The sequence below is a fragment of the Chamaea fasciata genome, unplaced genomic scaffold (genome assembly GCF_029207755.1).
Source record: "Chamaea fasciata isolate MVZ Bird 193981 ecotype frontalis unplaced genomic scaffold, bChaFas1.0.hap1 SCAF_19, whole genome shotgun sequence".
Classification (NCBI taxonomy): domain Eukaryota; kingdom Metazoa; phylum Chordata; class Aves; order Passeriformes; family Sylviidae; genus Chamaea; species Chamaea fasciata.
This window is the reverse complement of record NW_027094104.1, coordinates 8,987,924-9,003,749: the sequence shown is the minus strand read 5'-3', so window position 1 is coordinate 9,003,749 and position 15,826 is coordinate 8,987,924. Positions and strand designations below refer to the sequence as shown.

At 44.8% G+C, this 15,826-nt stretch overlaps 2 protein-coding genes across 7 annotated transcripts in view; one reads left to right on the top strand and one right to left on the bottom strand.

The window, feature by feature from the left end:
* Positions 1–3,704, bottom strand: part of NARF (nuclear prelamin A recognition factor) — a 21,674-nt gene extending 17,970 nt beyond the window's left edge. The window contains exon 1 of one of the 2 annotated variants that reach the window (XM_066200751.1): positions 3,609–3,704. The gene's annotated coding sequence lies outside the window, so the exon portion shown is untranslated. The remainder of the gene's footprint in view (positions 1–3,608) is intronic. The other variant, XM_066200753.1, reaches the window with a different exon arrangement.
* On the top strand, positions 3,120–15,826 carry CYBC1 (cytochrome b-245 chaperone 1). 5 transcript variants are annotated; one of them, XM_066200757.1, is made up of 7 exons: positions 3,120–3,318; positions 6,304–6,434; positions 7,512–7,553; positions 8,825–8,898; positions 9,781–9,877; positions 11,127–11,271; positions 11,770–15,826. In XM_066200757.1, the coding sequence occupies exons 2-7, from the start codon at positions 6,350–6,352 to the stop codon at positions 11,897–11,899; spliced, it is 573 nt and encodes a 190-aa protein (XP_066056854.1). In that variant the 5' UTR covers positions 3,120–3,318; positions 6,304–6,349; the 3' UTR covers positions 11,900–15,826. The 5 variants fall into 5 exon arrangements, with proteins under 5 accessions (XP_066056854.1, XP_066056853.1, XP_066056852.1 ...); XM_066200756.1 differs by having other exon boundaries at positions 3,120–3,638; XM_066200755.1 differs by lacking the exon at positions 3,120–3,318 and adding an exon at positions 3,888–3,998.

Here is a 15,826-nt window from a genome sequence, read left to right as displayed (position 1 = left end):
TCATCGCCGTCGCCGTCCCGAGCGGGACCCCCGGGCCCCACTGACCCGCCAGGCAGGTGCCCTTCCCGGCGGGGCTGTGCCCGAGGCTTCGCTGCTCCTCTGGAGCGTCCCTGCGTATTTTTTACAACGCGCTCCTCCGTTATATCGTACAAAGGGTTTGTTTTTCTTCTCCCGATGGCTTTAAAGTGAAATTACACTCTGCCAGTTACTAAATACAGCATCATCACCATTTTATTTAACCGATATGCTGCGATTTCCCATTTCTGTAACAAAACACAAGTACCAGCGATGCTGTTCCCAGGCAGGAATCGCAAATCCTCACGAACAGGATTATTAAACAGACATCAGCCTTCCACAGTCTCAAAGGCTCCAGAGTATTAATCAAGATGTTTATGATTTCTTGTCTTTCTGAACCTCAGCTTGTAGGATTTAGTCAGAAAGGTTCAATCAACTTTTTGCTCCTTTTTTAACCCCCGGCCACACGAACACAACACGTACAAGCAAACGCCTACGGCTACACAAAGAAGTTTTCAAGTGCAAAATGACATTTTATAAATGAAACCACAGAACTTCCAAAAAACACACGATTTCCTGCCTAAACTGCAACTTTTCTGTAGCACTGGGTAAATCCCCTCCTGTTACAGTGACCTCTAATGCTTTAAATGTTTAACATTGCCCCCCCCCCCCCCTTCTAATTTTCTCATCTACGACAACATCATTCTGTATGGAGAGTTAAACGTAAGAACTCTACTGCTCTTTCCTGGGAAGAACTTCTTACCTCAGATCAATAGAAATTAAAAATTAAATGTTTAACAGATGGTTTCTGAGCACAAGAGCTGGAGACAGGCACGGCCAGAGAGGTCTGTTAGCCAAGGACACAACTTCAAACACTTGTTCCCTTAAAGGCATCACTTGCTTTTCTGGCCACTGTTGATGTATTTGGCCTCTGTGGCTCCATGTAACATTTATCCCTGCACCTGAAGCATTTACACCCTGAATGAAATGGAGAAAGAAGAGTTTCCCTGTGAAAACAGAGTGCTGCAAACAACTGCAAAACGTTCCAGGCTTTGCAGCAGTCCTGCAGGGCAGTGCCAGCTGTAAATGCCTCCTTGCCATAGCGACAGCACATGCCACCCCACAGCTGTCAGAATTGGGTAAGAAATCTTGGCTACAAGCTGATAAACATGAATTCCACGAAATGTGTGCTCTGCAGGCTGCACACACGCTGTTCCCATCGAGGTCAGCTCGTTCTGTGGGATGAGCTCATTTCTAGCAGCACTCGCAGCCAATTCTGTCCAGCCAAAGCATTTGGTGGCTGCTTTCACCCAAGCACTCTGGGATTTTATCCTGCCATGTGAGTAAGATCACATGTTTATTGCAGAGCTGAATTCCTAAGTTTAACATCTTAGGGTGGGGGAAAAAAATGTATAAGGAGTTAGAAAAGAATATTTAAGAAAATGGTCTGAAATAGGAGAAAGCACCAGAATTCCAGACATGTCAAACTAATTCAAAATAAAGGTCACTTCTGTTCTGTCTGCATGTTCTTGGGTTTAGATCAATGACTTAAAAGTCACAAGTGTGTTTACTGCACAAATAGAACATAAACACTTCCACAGAATCTATTTTTACACTGTTGAGGAAGAAGTCTACAAATAGTCAATCACATTCCTGAATTGTTTATTTTGGAAAATAGTTTTTGTTTCTGCAGCAACGTGGTTTGGAATTCAGGCTGTTCTTTAAGTCCAGGATCAGGCTTTCAAAATGTTCCTTCTTCTATTGGTGGGCATAACAGCACTCACTACTACAAAGAGCTGGTGTACGATCCCCAGCGGTGTGAGATTTTAGAAAAAAATGCTGTAAGAATCATTAATGGATAGCAGAAACTTAAAAGGATCTTTGCCATGTTTGTTTTGATTGTGTGTGCATGTCAGTGGTATTTCCCACAGCTGAAAAAATTTGTCTGTAACTTCATAATTAAATTAAGTCGTATCAGGTTATCCTAGTGTGACCTTTGAAGAACTGGAGAAGTAGAGAGTTGCAGATATTTTTGCAGTTAGTAACATAATAATAAAATATGCTGAGTGGAGGGGACAGATGAATTTCTTATTTCACTCTACTCTAGACACAAGAAATCTTTTGTCTCGTATCACTCAAAACAGCTTACCATTTGGTTTCCAGAGAAACCAGTTGCTTATAAAAACTGATTGACAGCTAATTAAGACAAATTTTTCCCAGAAGACTCAGTCAGCTGCTTGTTTGGGTTGAGGACACGTGATACTTATTACTTCCTATTTTTCATCCAAATCCAGCAGCTGGTACCTTGTGACTCACAGGCCAATTCATCCTTGCAGTTCCTCACTGCCTTTTCCCATTAACACACTCACACACAAACTGCACATCACTTGGTATTTTCCAGTATTTACACTTAAATGTCTGTACCATGGACTCTGGAGGTTATTTTTCCCCTATCTTCACTCTGGATTGTTATGAAAAACACTGATCAAAATCTCAGTTCACCAGAACAGTGTTGAGAACAGCTAAAGAAACTTCTGTCATGTCATGGCCCTGAGCAAACACTCCGGAATATATTCATGTTCAGAAAAAAAAGCCAAAAATTGAGGATTTCATTCAGGAAGGACATTCCTGTGCAACTGAGAGAGGACCAAATATCATTTGTAGATGAAGTTACACACTGAGATAAAGGGAATTTAAGAAGTTAAGCTAAACTACAGATGTGTGCACTTCACCCATCCTGCCTGACATAAGCAGTTGCTCTAGTGGATTGAACAGGAACATTTTCCCATCTGAATGATGTTTGACTAAAACACAAAAGATTTTCCAAATGCAGCCTATTTGTCCACAACAGGAAAATTACTCTGTGTTTCAGGTGAATGAGAAACTTTCCTCTCCAAATAACAGATTTTCAAACCCAAGCCTTCAGCTGATGTACACAAAACCCATGACATCAATGTTGGGCCTGTAAGATTATCACTGATATTTCCGCTTTGCAAATGTGATGTCCAGGTGTTAGAAAAAACAAGGTATTTGTTGGTGGAATTGCCTTGTTAAAAGTCATGGGCTTGACGTGCTTTAGTGATCTCAGACCTAGCAGAGGTTAACAAAATCTGAGAAAAAAAGAATGGCAGTGGACACAAAGAATGCAGAATTTAGGGGCCATCTGGCCAGGACTCCCAAGATAAGGAAGAAACTAATACAGCCAACTCAGCAACTGTGCTGAAATCAGCTCCAACTGGCTACAAAGTAATTCTGGCAGGGGGAATCTGCAACCACTGACACAAGAAATCCACCTACACGAAGGTAAGACTGAGCATGCAGACTTAATTAGCATGAGAAGTGAATCATTAACCGATGGAAGAGGGAACACGAATTAATAAGAGAACTATGTAGCTTGTAGCCAGTGAGCACTAATGTCTTTGTTTGCTAAAATGTAAAAGTAGTTAAAAGCTTTGGCGTGCTTGAACTGCGGAAACCTCCACCTTGCACCTTGTGCAGAATAAACAACGTCGCCTTGCTAAACTAGACTCTGTGTGTGTGTTTAGAGAGCTCTTAAAATCGGCAACACCTCCCTGCAGACGCTCCAAACCCACCTGGACGCGTTTCTGTGCCGGCTGCTCAAGGTGTGTCCGCAGGGGCTGGACTGAGGCATCTCCCGAGGCTCCTTCCAACCCCAAACGTTCTGTGATTCTGCCATAGCCGAGCCACAGCACCGAGCGCTGCCATCGAGAACGCAGAGGTTTCCTGGCCTCCACAGGAGTGCCCGAGCCTGGGGACAGCCCTCAGGGGAGCTCTGCTCCAGCGAGGGGCTGCCCTGCCCTCCCCGAGCCCCTCACCCACGGCGGGTCGGTCCGACTGGATCCACTACGGCTCTCCCACACCCTACAGCACTTCGCTCCTCTCACCACGCGAGGTTTCCGCTCTTTCAAAGCACCGCGGAAACGTCGCCACCCTGACTTCGGCGGGCCCAGGCGCCATGGCGGGTACGGGCGGCCCGCCGCCATCACGGCGGGGGAAGGGCGGCTCGCGTCCCGGGCGCTGCCCTCACCCAAGATGGCCGCGGGCGCCTCCGCCCAGCCCTGAGGCGGCAGCGGCGCTGAGGGCGCGGGAGGCGGAGGCGGCCGCGGGTCCCTTCAGGAGGCGGCCGGAGCGGGGCGGGTGCCGCGGGCACGGCGCTGCGGGAGGCTGAAGGCGGGTTCGGCTCCCCACACGTAAGGGAACAAACCCCGCGGCCTCGGGTGGGTTGTGGCTGGGCTGGTCCGTGCCCGGGCAGGGTCTTCCTTCCCCCAGGCGGGCGGGGGGGATGCGCTGGGAGCAGGTGCAGGGGTGGGTGGTAAAGAAAAAAGGAGCTCTGCAAAGAAAATTCACCCCGTGAGCGGTCCTGACTCGGTGCCCGGTGGTGGTGGAGGTTTCAAGGTGTGCCTTCCAGAGGCTCGCCCTCAACCCGGAGCTTGGAGGAAGCTTGAGAACGTTGTTTTGATGCTGGAGACCAGTTCGGTGTCAAACCGGCCAAATTCAGGCAAAGCTGAGTTTTGGAATTTGAAATGAAAGAGCAGCACAAAAATACCTCTTCCTCTGTAATCACAGCGTTGTTGTAGTAAAACTTTTGTATTTGCTTTAGATAAATCTCTACGTTTATGATTGATTTGTTAAACGTAACTTTAGAAGCTGCTTTGGTGCTTTTTATTCCAAGGTCCATCTGTTGGAGGCAGCAGCCTGGGAGAGACAATGCACTGGTGTTGAGTGTCCAACATTAAACCAAAACTGGCATTTGCCTGCTTCAACTTCACTAAATTATTGTGGAGGGAGATATCAAAATTTGCATTAATGGGCTTGACTGATACGTGTGAGAATTATGTTCTAAGTAGGGTGTGTAATATTTGTTAAATACAGCAAGATTTCTGCAGTGATCTCGGTGTATTTGATGACTTGTCTTTGATAACAGGCAGGAGAAGGCACGGTAAACGCAGAAGTATTTTCCGGTATATTGAGAGCAACTCGCAGGAGTCGTTTGAAAATTAAAATTTGATGCTTGACATCCGGAGGAGATGGAGCGTGGCTCATGCATAAGTGCTTTTGGCTCTTTCGGTTTCAGATGCTCTCAGATGTGTTGCTAAGAGATTAAAATCAAAGTCGTGGGTGCTTTTTTTTGTTTAACTGAAAAGACCTGGCTAAATCTGCTCCCCTGGAGCTTTGTGTCCAAACTGCCAGAATTACAGGAGCGTCGTCTTATACCCAAGAGCAGCCGGATAACTAAAGGACTGAAAATCACATATTTGCCTTTTGTAAGGGCTTGGATGTGCTCAGACCTGCTCTCTCCGTGTTTTTCATGGTTATTCAAAACCTGATGAATGTTGACATTTTCTGGAAGCCTGTTATCATGGGCAGCTAACAGCAGCTTAGTGCCAGCCTCCCTGAACTGGTTCTGTGGGACAGGAGTCACCATCCCTGGAAGTGTTCACAGAACACGTAGTTGAGGTGGTTAAGGACATGGTTTAGTGGTGGACTGGGCAGTGGTTGGGCTTCATGATCTTAAAGGCCTTTCTCACCCTAAATGACTCCGATTCTTTGCTGTGAACCAGTAAAAACATACTGAAAATGCTGCATGGGGTCACCCAGATCTTACTGGTTTTAATTAGTACCTGTTTTAGTCTCTACTGTTTCTGCCTAGGCTGAAGGCGTGGTCTTGTGGAGGACAGACAGACAGACGTAGTTGTTGTTGGAAGCTCCTGGTTGTGTTGTTGAGGTGGTTTGGAAGATGGGGACGCTGTGTGTGGTATTATGGGATGCTGGCAGTGCTTGGCTGTTGCCCTTCCTGGGCAGGAGCAGCAGGGATGAGACCCCATGTCAGAGGTGCAGGAGGCTGCACTGTCCCAAAAATGCTGTCAAAGAGATTTCCATTCCCCTTGCTGGTTTATCTGTTTGAAGGGCTGCATGAATTGGCAACAACTTTGTTCCAGGTTCTTGTTTTTCACGTCTTTTCTTCTGGAATCTGATTATAATAGGAAGAGACCTCCCCCCAAAATGAGAACTTTCTTCCAAGTGTTCAGATCTCTGTCGTTGTTACGCAACTCTCATGACAGTTTTACTTTGTGGTTGTTTTCAGTGTAAACGTTGCTCTTCCTGTCAAAAAAGTCTGTGTTCTTACCCTGGAGTGTCTTTTATAGTCTAGATTAAGACTTGGTAAATCCTGAAAAATACTAGGAAGGGGAAATGGTGGAATTGTCAATGATTTAAGATTCTTCCTTTTTTACAATGATTTAAAATTCTTCCTTTTTTTTTTACCAGTGAGGTTTCATGAGTCAAACTGGGCTGTGGGGAGTGTCTTTTGAAGATGTACATGCTGGTTGAAAAACGCACCAATTCCCATCTTCACCTAAAGAGGTCACCTGGCATCCGATCCTGGTCTCTCTGTGTTGGTAAGGCCACAGCATTCCTCAGCTTATTTCAGGGCTTGCTTTAAGGGAAGAGGGTCACTGAAAAAAACCCTGAAAGAGCCCCCAGTGAGATGCCTGCCTTCCAGGCATTTTTCCTTTCCGGAGAAGGAATGGTTGTGCTTTGAACTCTTCCTTTCTCAGAGCCACTAAATGAGTCTGAAGCCTCAGCCTGGGAGTTTCACTGGGAGACTTTCAGTCTCATCTGGAGAACCTCAGGAGCTCATGGATGGAATTTTAAGGGAATCCTGAGAGATCAAGAACAGAAAGTTCATTATGTGCCATGCAGCAGCAGAAATGTGAAGCTTCTGAAGGAGCTGTGTAGTTAGGTTAAAGAACATCTCAGTTTTCAGGAGTGGAAGACTGCAGTGTGGCCATGCTGGGCTTGGATCATGTGTGGTGAGCTCCTGAGGACACTGTAGGAATGGGAAGTCATACAGGATGTTCTGAAAGGCATCTTTATAAACACTACTGACTATGCAGGAAAAATAAACTTGTTAGGATTGTACTGCTGGGGAAAATCTGGCATATCCTGCTTTCCAGCTGAGCAGATCCCACTGCAGCAACACCACGGTGTCATTGCTTTCAGGGATGTTGAGAGGATCTTTGCATCTCATGCCCCCTCTGGGGCACTCTTCAGGTGCTTCCTCCTCCCTGGGAGAAAGGAGCTGGCAGTTTGTGACACAACTTTACTGCAAAAGCTTTCTTTTGGCTCTATAGAGCACTTACAGGGGAAAATAACCATTGCAAGGTTTGTGTGAGCACTCCAAGTTGTACTGTGCTGAGGAAAGGTACGGTGTTATGGTTAGATTGATTCCCTCTGAGGTTCTGTTCCCAGTTGTGTCACAACGTTTTTATTTCTGACCCCAGCCCCTGTGCTTTTAATGCCTTTGCAGAATGAAAGTTTTTTTAATACCGAGAGAAAAAATAACTTGACTTTCATATAGTGATTTATGTTGAAATCACATTTGTACTGCCTTGTAAAGTGACGTTTTTCATCAGGGAACTTGAGATGTTTTTTGAGCTGCTTATTAGTCCTAATTGTCTCCTCTTTCCTCCTAGGAATAGCCTCCATAGGTTTGGCTGCTGCTTATTACAGTGCAGGTAATGGCCTATCACTTTTTTGGGGGGAGTTTTTTCTTTCCTTGATCTGTTTTTCATGCTGATAACACATCTGCAGCTTCTGTCTGGCCCTTCAAAGGCAGCGGAGGTTCCTCTCCCTCTGTGGTGTGAATATTAAAACCAATAATAACTGTTGCCTCTATGGCTGACTGTGCTTTAATGCTCTGTTTCTTACTCAGCCTCCTTTTTCCATTTGCAAGTATTTTTAATAATGATATTGGTACTCTGTGGCATTTTGTACTTTGAATGTTTTATAAATGTGATGAGCTGGTCCTCACAGCTCTCCTGGGAAGATGCAATGATTATTTGACACCATAATGAAATGATTGCTTTGCCTGTGACAGAAATTCTCTGTTTCTCTGGAAACTGTCAAGTCATCACTAGCAGAGATTACTCACCCAAGCACCTTTAGAGGTCACACAGCTCCTGCTGCTTCCTCCCCCTGCAGCACAGCACACTGCACCAAATGCCAGCTGCCTTCTCATCACTGGGATTTATCCTGGAAGCTGCCCTGTGATCCTTGTGCTGCAGCCTGTTAACATCAAATGTGAAAACTGAATTCTGTGTAGGAACGTGCTACCAATGCAACCCACGTATTTTTATTTAAAGAGCAAAATGCAGCGAAAGCTGCTTGAGCCACCAGCTAAATCAGCCTTGTTTTTCTTAAGACATTGCAGGCAAAGTTTTCTGAAAGCCCAGCACAATTCTACTGTGCCTTCAGTTAAAAGCCTAAGTGAGCAAATTGTTTAGGCTGTGACATGTAAACACTTCCAGGACATGAAATGCAAATGTTTGTTTGCTAAGAGGACCAACAGCTTCCTTTTATGCAGAAACAAGTTTTGCTTTATTGAATTTTCATTGTCCTTATCCTTGTCCTCTGCAGCACAAATATTTGGTGTTTGACAGCAGGTTGGCAGTTTTGTGGATGCCTTTTAAGATGCCTTTGCTTGTAGAGAAGAAAAAGATGTGATGTTACAACCTTGCCAATAATACATATGCTTATAATTCTGCATGGTTTGGAGCCCAGCATGAATGAAGTCTCTGAAAAGTGTGAAGACTTTCTGTATTTTCATCCTGGCAAAGAGCTGTAAAATTGCTTGTAGTACAACTAAAGGCAAAAATGTTCCATCAGAGAAACCTTTCCTCCTTTTGTGGCTTTTAAAGGAAGCATGTTGCTTTCAGGATTGTTTGAATACCAAAGAAGGGAGGGGGGAAAAAAAGAGCTAAATGTGTGCATTTTTTGCATTGTTCAGACAGCTTGGCATGGAAGCTCTTCTACATGGCTGGGTGTTTCTTTGTGGCAGCCCAGAATCTGGAGCAGTGGGAGGTAAGATGCTCTAGTCAGGAAATGAGGCTCTGTGAGGAGGAAGCAGTTGGCAGATGCTGATTCCAGCAGCCCCACGCACTTGCTCAGTCCAAACAGACAAATTCTGCTTTTGGTTTTGAGGAAACCCTCTGGGTTGCTGTGCTGAGACTAGAATTAGGGCAATAATTCTTTGACTACACAAACATGAAAATGTGAAGCTAAACATGTGGGTATTTTTAAGGAGAGGCTTGGCCCAAAATGTTCTCTTTTATATAAAAGAGGGAGGATGACTAGGACATTCAGCTGCACAACATGATTTGGAACTTAGCCTTCAAGCTAATAACAGAACAACCAGTAAATAAGGGATCTCTGAGGGCTGCTCAGCCTTTTTCCTCTGGGACAAGCTGGTTTGGAATCATGTGGATGTTGATTTGAGAGCAATAAGCCACCTTGTCAGCCTGCTGACCTGAGTTGTGTTCGAATGAGCAGCTCACCTAAAGAGAACAAGATCCTCTTTTCACTGCTTGGCAGGGGTATTTGGGGTCTGTGTAAGAGCCCATAGAGCACAGCCCTGGAATGTCAAATTCACCAGGAGTGAAAATTATAGGAGTTACAAGTTAGGGTTCAAATTTGATTCCAGGCAAAGTTTTTATTACGTGAGGAATGTGGCAAGAGGGACAATGAACCCATTTTTGACTCCCTTCTAGAAGTCACACAAGAGATGTGGTAAAGTTTCTGTTAAAACCAAGAGCAAGATTGTAATTTTCACAGTCTAGTAATAGAGGAATGTCTCTAAACTAGCTGTTGACCAAGATTATTTTCCCGTAGAAGTATTTTTATTTGACTTTGAAGCATAGCTAGTGATGGTGTTTTCAAGATAATTTTTATTTTTCAATTTTACAGGAAGCTATATTTGATAAGAACAAGGGAACAGTCTGCCTAAAAACATTCAATCTCTACAAAAAAATCCTGACCTTGTCAAAAGGAGGCAATGAACAAGGTGAGAAAGCAGCATCTGTGGTCGAAAATGTGGTGAGCAGCAGAAGAGATGGATACGAGCCCATTCAATAGCTTCTCTGGAGTTCTGTACTCAAATTAAGTCACATCTGCTTCCAGATCTGCTTTGTTCCCAAGCAGCAGATGTAACAATCTGCCTCTCTGGGCACAAGTGCTTTTTCTCATTGCGCTGAATGCATCTTGTTAATTATTTTAATCCAAGGTAAGTAGGCCTACACATTGCTTTCCATAATAATCTTAGTCATTCCTTTGGGATGTTAATGTGTTTGCCTTGCACTTGGCTAGCCTGCTTGGCAGCTGGGACTGCTGGAAAGATTTTAGTTTTGGATCCAGAAGCTGAGATTCCTGTAATCTCATCTGCTCTGGGGAGCAGGCAAAGGTTTAGCTACCATATGCAAGCAGACATGTTGCATCCTGCAGATAGAAAATGTGCATTTAAAGCAGCCTGTTCAGGAGGCTCAGTTCAATGCAGGATCTGATGTCCTTTGGCTTCCTCTTGGATTAACAGAAGTGCAGTATAGTCTGTGACTTGGTTGAGTCAAGGTGAGTTGGTAGCTCTGTTGCAAACTAGGATCTTGTATTCTGTTGCAAAAGCAGGATCTTCTTCCATGTCAGTTTTTGTTCTACTCCCTGATGTAAATAGAACCAGCTCTCCATAAGCTCAGAAGAGTGGCCAAATTTGGAATGACCTTAAGCTGAATTGGTTTTTTAAAGAGTTCATTTTCGAGATGGAAGATTAAAGATGTGAAGAGAAGGATGTTTAATGTCTCTGAACTTTCCTTTAGGATACATGTCTACAATGGAGAGCTGAGGATATCTCTTCCTCTTTGGTAATATCTGGTTTAGGTACCACTCCTTTGAGGATGCAGAAATCAGCAGGTGCTCTGAGCAGTTAAATATTTCAGTATTTGTTCAATCTCAGTAAACTGAACACCTGTTTGCCTACAGAAAAATAGTTCAAACTGGTATTAGAGCAAGTGGGAAACAGAAGTAATAATGGATTGCTCCCCAATGCCTGGCTGGGTGTTTTTCCTTAGGGCCTGTCCCAGCTACAACGTGCTGCATGTTTTCTTTTGGCCTGAGCAGCCCAGCAGCCGTTTGCTGCCCCAGGGGTGCCCTGGCAGTGTGGGATGCCAGCAGCGGCGCCCAGGAGCAGGGTCCCTGTCCCGCTGGCAGTGCTGAGGGTGTGCAGTCACGATGACAGTGCCGTGTTGTGCCCTTTGTCCCCGCAGTGGTGGCCGTGCTGAACGAGATCCGCGATGTGAACGTGGAGGAGGAGGCCGTGCGCTATTTCGGGAAGGGCCACCTGGTGGTGCTGCGCTTTGTCACGGGATTCTCACACCCGCTCACGCAGAGCGCGGTGCTGGGCTGCAGAAGGTGCACCGGGGGCTTCTTAAAATGTCTGTGAGGTGGGAAGTGCCAGTCATGTGGGTCAGTAGTTGCCAGCTGTTGGAACCAAGCTCAGTTTTCAGACTTGCTGCTATGACCTTGTGTTGTTCAGTTTAAACTTTTAAACCCCATCACGTTTTTGTTAACAGACCTCTGGGGTAACGCCATTTATCAGGATCCTGTTTAGATATCTGAGATCCCTTTGCTGGAGTTGTCTTCCAGACAGTTGTCTTCCTCAGGGGATTAATTCTACTTTGCAACCACTTGGTGTATTAGTTAACAGAAAGTTTATTTAATAAGGAACCTTGCAGCAGGGCTACGGAGAGAACTGATGTGGAGGAATGTCTTGGTGTGCCATGCTGTCAGCCATCCCCTCTATGCCCATGAGACTTTACCTCAAGGCAGTTATTCTCAGGAATTGCCTGCTCTTGTCTCGTCAGCACCACAGTCCCACTAACTCTTCCATCGTTTCTTCTTTTTCCACAGTGATGTGGAAGCAGTTGCCAAGCTCATTATGAGTTTTCTGGAACTGGACAGAGTAGAGACCCCACAGGATTTCTCCCAGAGCAGCGAAACAGAGGCAAGTGATGCAGATGAACCAGAGGCTAAATACTGAGAGTCATTGTGAACTGAAGCAAACAGAGGCTTTCACACATCTGGAAAATACTCTGATTGTTCTTCAGAAAAAGAAATCCCTCACAACCTTGACCTGGGCATTGCTCAACGTGTGCATTTACAATGGGTGGAATCTGTCTTAGGGCACATTGTTTAATGCTAAACTGCTTCAAGACCCTGCATGTGGACACTGCTGGCTTTTGAGCCTTGTCAGCTCATCAAACCTGTCTAGGAATTGTTATTTATTAATGTATTAGTTTGGAATAATTGCTTTTCCATTAATGAGGTGAAGATACAGATGTGAACTTCTGCTTACTGCAAACATTTGCTGCAGGTACAGTGTATGCAATGTAGAAGAGTTGCATTTGCAACTCATAACACAATGCTTTGAGGTTTCCCTTTTAATATATGCAATTAGGAGATGCAGAGTAGTGGCACTTTTATGTTCTCTACTACTGACTTGCCATTGGATGTCTGTGGAAATTAAAGTCTGAGTGCCTCTCTTGGAATTCTAAACATCAGGTTGATCAACCTGTAACAGTGTCTTAACTTATATCAGGTTCACCAAGGAGCTATAAATAGCAGAGGAAAAATAATCATGATGAAGCATCTTTGGGATGTTCTACCTTAATCCTGTTCTGCTTAACTTCTGGGCAGAACAGAACAATCTTTTTCTAGACCTCAATGTTTACTGTTTAAACTGTGTATTTAGAAAGGAAACAGGGTCGTGTGTAGCTTTAGGTAGGGAAAAGACTGATGTCAAACAAGGTGGTAGCCTGGAGTTGTTGAGTATTTCCTCACTTGAAATGATACCCAAGTGCTAAATAATAACTTTTTTAAGGTAGCTGGCATAGACTAAATGTTTGACTTGTACCTGTGTTTTACTCCAGGTGTGTGGTGTCCTCTGTTCTGACCAATGGTTTCACAAATAGTTAAAATACAGTTTTTTTCAAGGTATTTTTGAAGTAAAAGCTACCTCTGTTAGTCAACATATTCTGTCTAGACCTAGAGCTCCATCATGCTCATATTAATGTCTCAGTACAAGAAAGAATTGTAAAAAGCTGCAAGTTCCTTCAGCATGCAACAGCTGCTTGTACTGAAGTTCACTAGGTTTTATTTAGGAATCTTATGGTCTTTAGATCTGCTTTAGAAAATATTTCCACAGTTACATCCAGGAGATCTGAACAGGTACGAGGTGACTGTGTTGTCTGCTTTCACAGTTGGCCAGCAGCAAATGTCTCCTGGCAGCAGTTTCTTCAGGATTTAAAAGAGCCTGTGCTATTGTTTCCAATCATTCTACCTCTACAGAGAGAAGGCTCTGAAAAGTCTTTGGTAGAAGCCCCATCCTGTTGTGTGTTCCAGTTAGGTCTGAAGCTGAGCACCTGCTCATCAAAGAACAGATTTCACCCATTCAGAGCCGGGATGTGAGCAGGGAGGGAGAGGCTGGTGCTGGCAGTGGAAGGTTCTCGCACTGCAGCAAGAACATGGCTGTTGATGTTCCTTGCCTGCAGCACAGAGCTAGGTCTGTTTTCTTTAAATCAGATAAAACACTTGTAATCACATTAGGTATCAGTACAGACCTCTGCCAATACACGTTCCTGAGAGTCCTCTGAGTTGTTGGGGTAATCATGGGGCTTTCAGTGCCTACCCCACACCACTGGAACTGGGGAGCTGCTGTGTGTGAATGTGGGAAAATTAGGTTTCAGGCAATGAGCTAAATTTGCCTTTATTCTGAAGCACATCTGTAAGCTAAGCATAATCATCAAACCTGTTTAAAAAAATAATGCTTTGTTCCTCATTCCAGTCCACTGTAATGTATACCCCAGGTGATGCTCATTTTAGAGAGAGAATGGGATTGAGGAATTGGAGAACTCTTTTTTTCCCCCCCAGTGTAAAATGAGAACGGTGAGTGTTCTGAGGACTCCAGTACTGTCCTGGAGTATGTGATGGTACAATGTAAGCACAAGGGCTCAGCCTGTGGTAGCTGCTGCTTTGCATCACAGGTATTCAGAGGACATTCATGGTGTGCATTGCACTTACTCTGCACCCGTGGAGAGCACCATGGTTAAAACACACAAAACTACCTGCCTTTAGTCTTGGCTTTCCTTTGTATTCCCATGAGAGCTGACATTCCATGGAAGATACAAACCTGCTGTAGTTCTCCAGTTAAAAATCAGCTTTTGAGGGGTACATGTGACCCTGCACTGCACCCTGTGTCCTGCTTCTGCTGAGCTGTGTGCATCCAGCTTGCTGTGCATTTATCTTAGTCATGTCTGTACTTATAGACTATGCAATATCTTAGACTAAAACAAGGAAAATTCAGACTCTAGAAAGAGGAAGGAGCTGTAGTAAGGTACAATGTAACTTGAAACCCACCCTGTGGTGTAAGTTGCGTGTTGGGTTGATGTCAGCGATCACCTCTTTAGAGATGTTTTCCAGTATCCTCCTCACTCATTCTCCTGCTGTGTTAGGCAGGAGAGGGATGGCTGCTGCCATGCACTGTGTGTCTAGGAGGAATATTTTCACTCCTCAGCCTTTCCCTTGGAGCAGCTGGTGCCACCCTCTCTGTGCCATTTCCATTTTGCATTTGGCAGCTGTCACTGTACCAACAAGTCCAGTTTCAGTGGGAACCTGTGTTCTGAGCTCCCAGGATGGGGCTGAGGACATCCTGCCAGGCTGTGGTGCTGCCTGTGGGGCTGTGTCCTGGCTGATGCTGTGGCACTGATCTGTCTGAGCCTCTGAGCTTGGCAGTGGGACACTGCACCCATGTTAGCACACAGGCTGATGGGGTTTTCTCTTGTATTTCCGTTGATCCACGTGTGGAGCTTCTTGCCCTCAAAACCTTCATCATTTGTAGTCGGAAGACGTGGCCAGATGCAATGCAGTTACTGTGTGCATGTACAATTAACTTGCTGTTCCCATGGATTTGGCAATGGCAGTGTCTGCACTGCTCAGCAGTGGGATCAGCTTGAAGCACTGTGGAGAGCAGGTGCAGCTCAGGACAGGTTGCATTCTTCCCTCTTTGGACAAGTCCTCTCTCCTCCTCCTTTTCTGCCACTTCTCAGCATTCTGCTGAAGGCTTTCCTCACTTCTCTTGGGCCCAGCAGAGTCAAAGGCCCAGTAAACAGAGCCTTACATGTGCCTGGTGAAAAGTGACTTGGACTCAGAGGTTTTGGTCAGTAAATTAGGTACTCCTAGAGGATTGTTACAGATGTGGTCATTAACTTTTGCATCTCAGGCTATCTAGAGACTTGTGCCTGGACAGCTGTAGTTTGCATGACTCATAAATGATTTAAAAACCTGCATAGCAGACTTTTGGTTAGATCTAACAGCCTGACCCCTAAAACCAAACCCTTTTGTCATGTCCTTTACTATAACTGTGTGGCAAATGCCACTCAGCAGATGCTTCGGCTCCTGCTTGAGCAGCACAGTGGCAGTTCCTTGCGTGGCTGGGGTGGGATGGCACTGGGGCTGTGGCTGCTGCGGTGAGCAAAAGCCAGAGAGCATCTGTGCAGAGGGAGAGCACTGCTCTGTGTAAGGTGTAACCTCATATCCCAGTGCTGCACCATGAAACATTCCATACCTGCCATCAATTGTGCAGGTCTGAATGAAAGTCCAAATATTTATCGTTGAGATCTGACACTCGGGCTGTCTTTATGAAGTTACACAGATCCCAAAACCTCAGGTGGCTCACATAAGAAATACAGAGTGCTAGTTCTGACAGTGTCATAGATGGCTGGGAGGCAAAAATACTGCTGGAAAATGTTTAGAAATTGCCTTTTTTTTAATCTTTAAAATTGCAAGTAGAATTTCAGCAAGGCCTTGTTGTATTGTCTTTTTTTAAGTTCATGGATAAAATCAACTTTGATAACTTGTCTTGTGTGGCTGTATTTTGTATTGTTTTTAATTAAAATTATTAAAATATTAA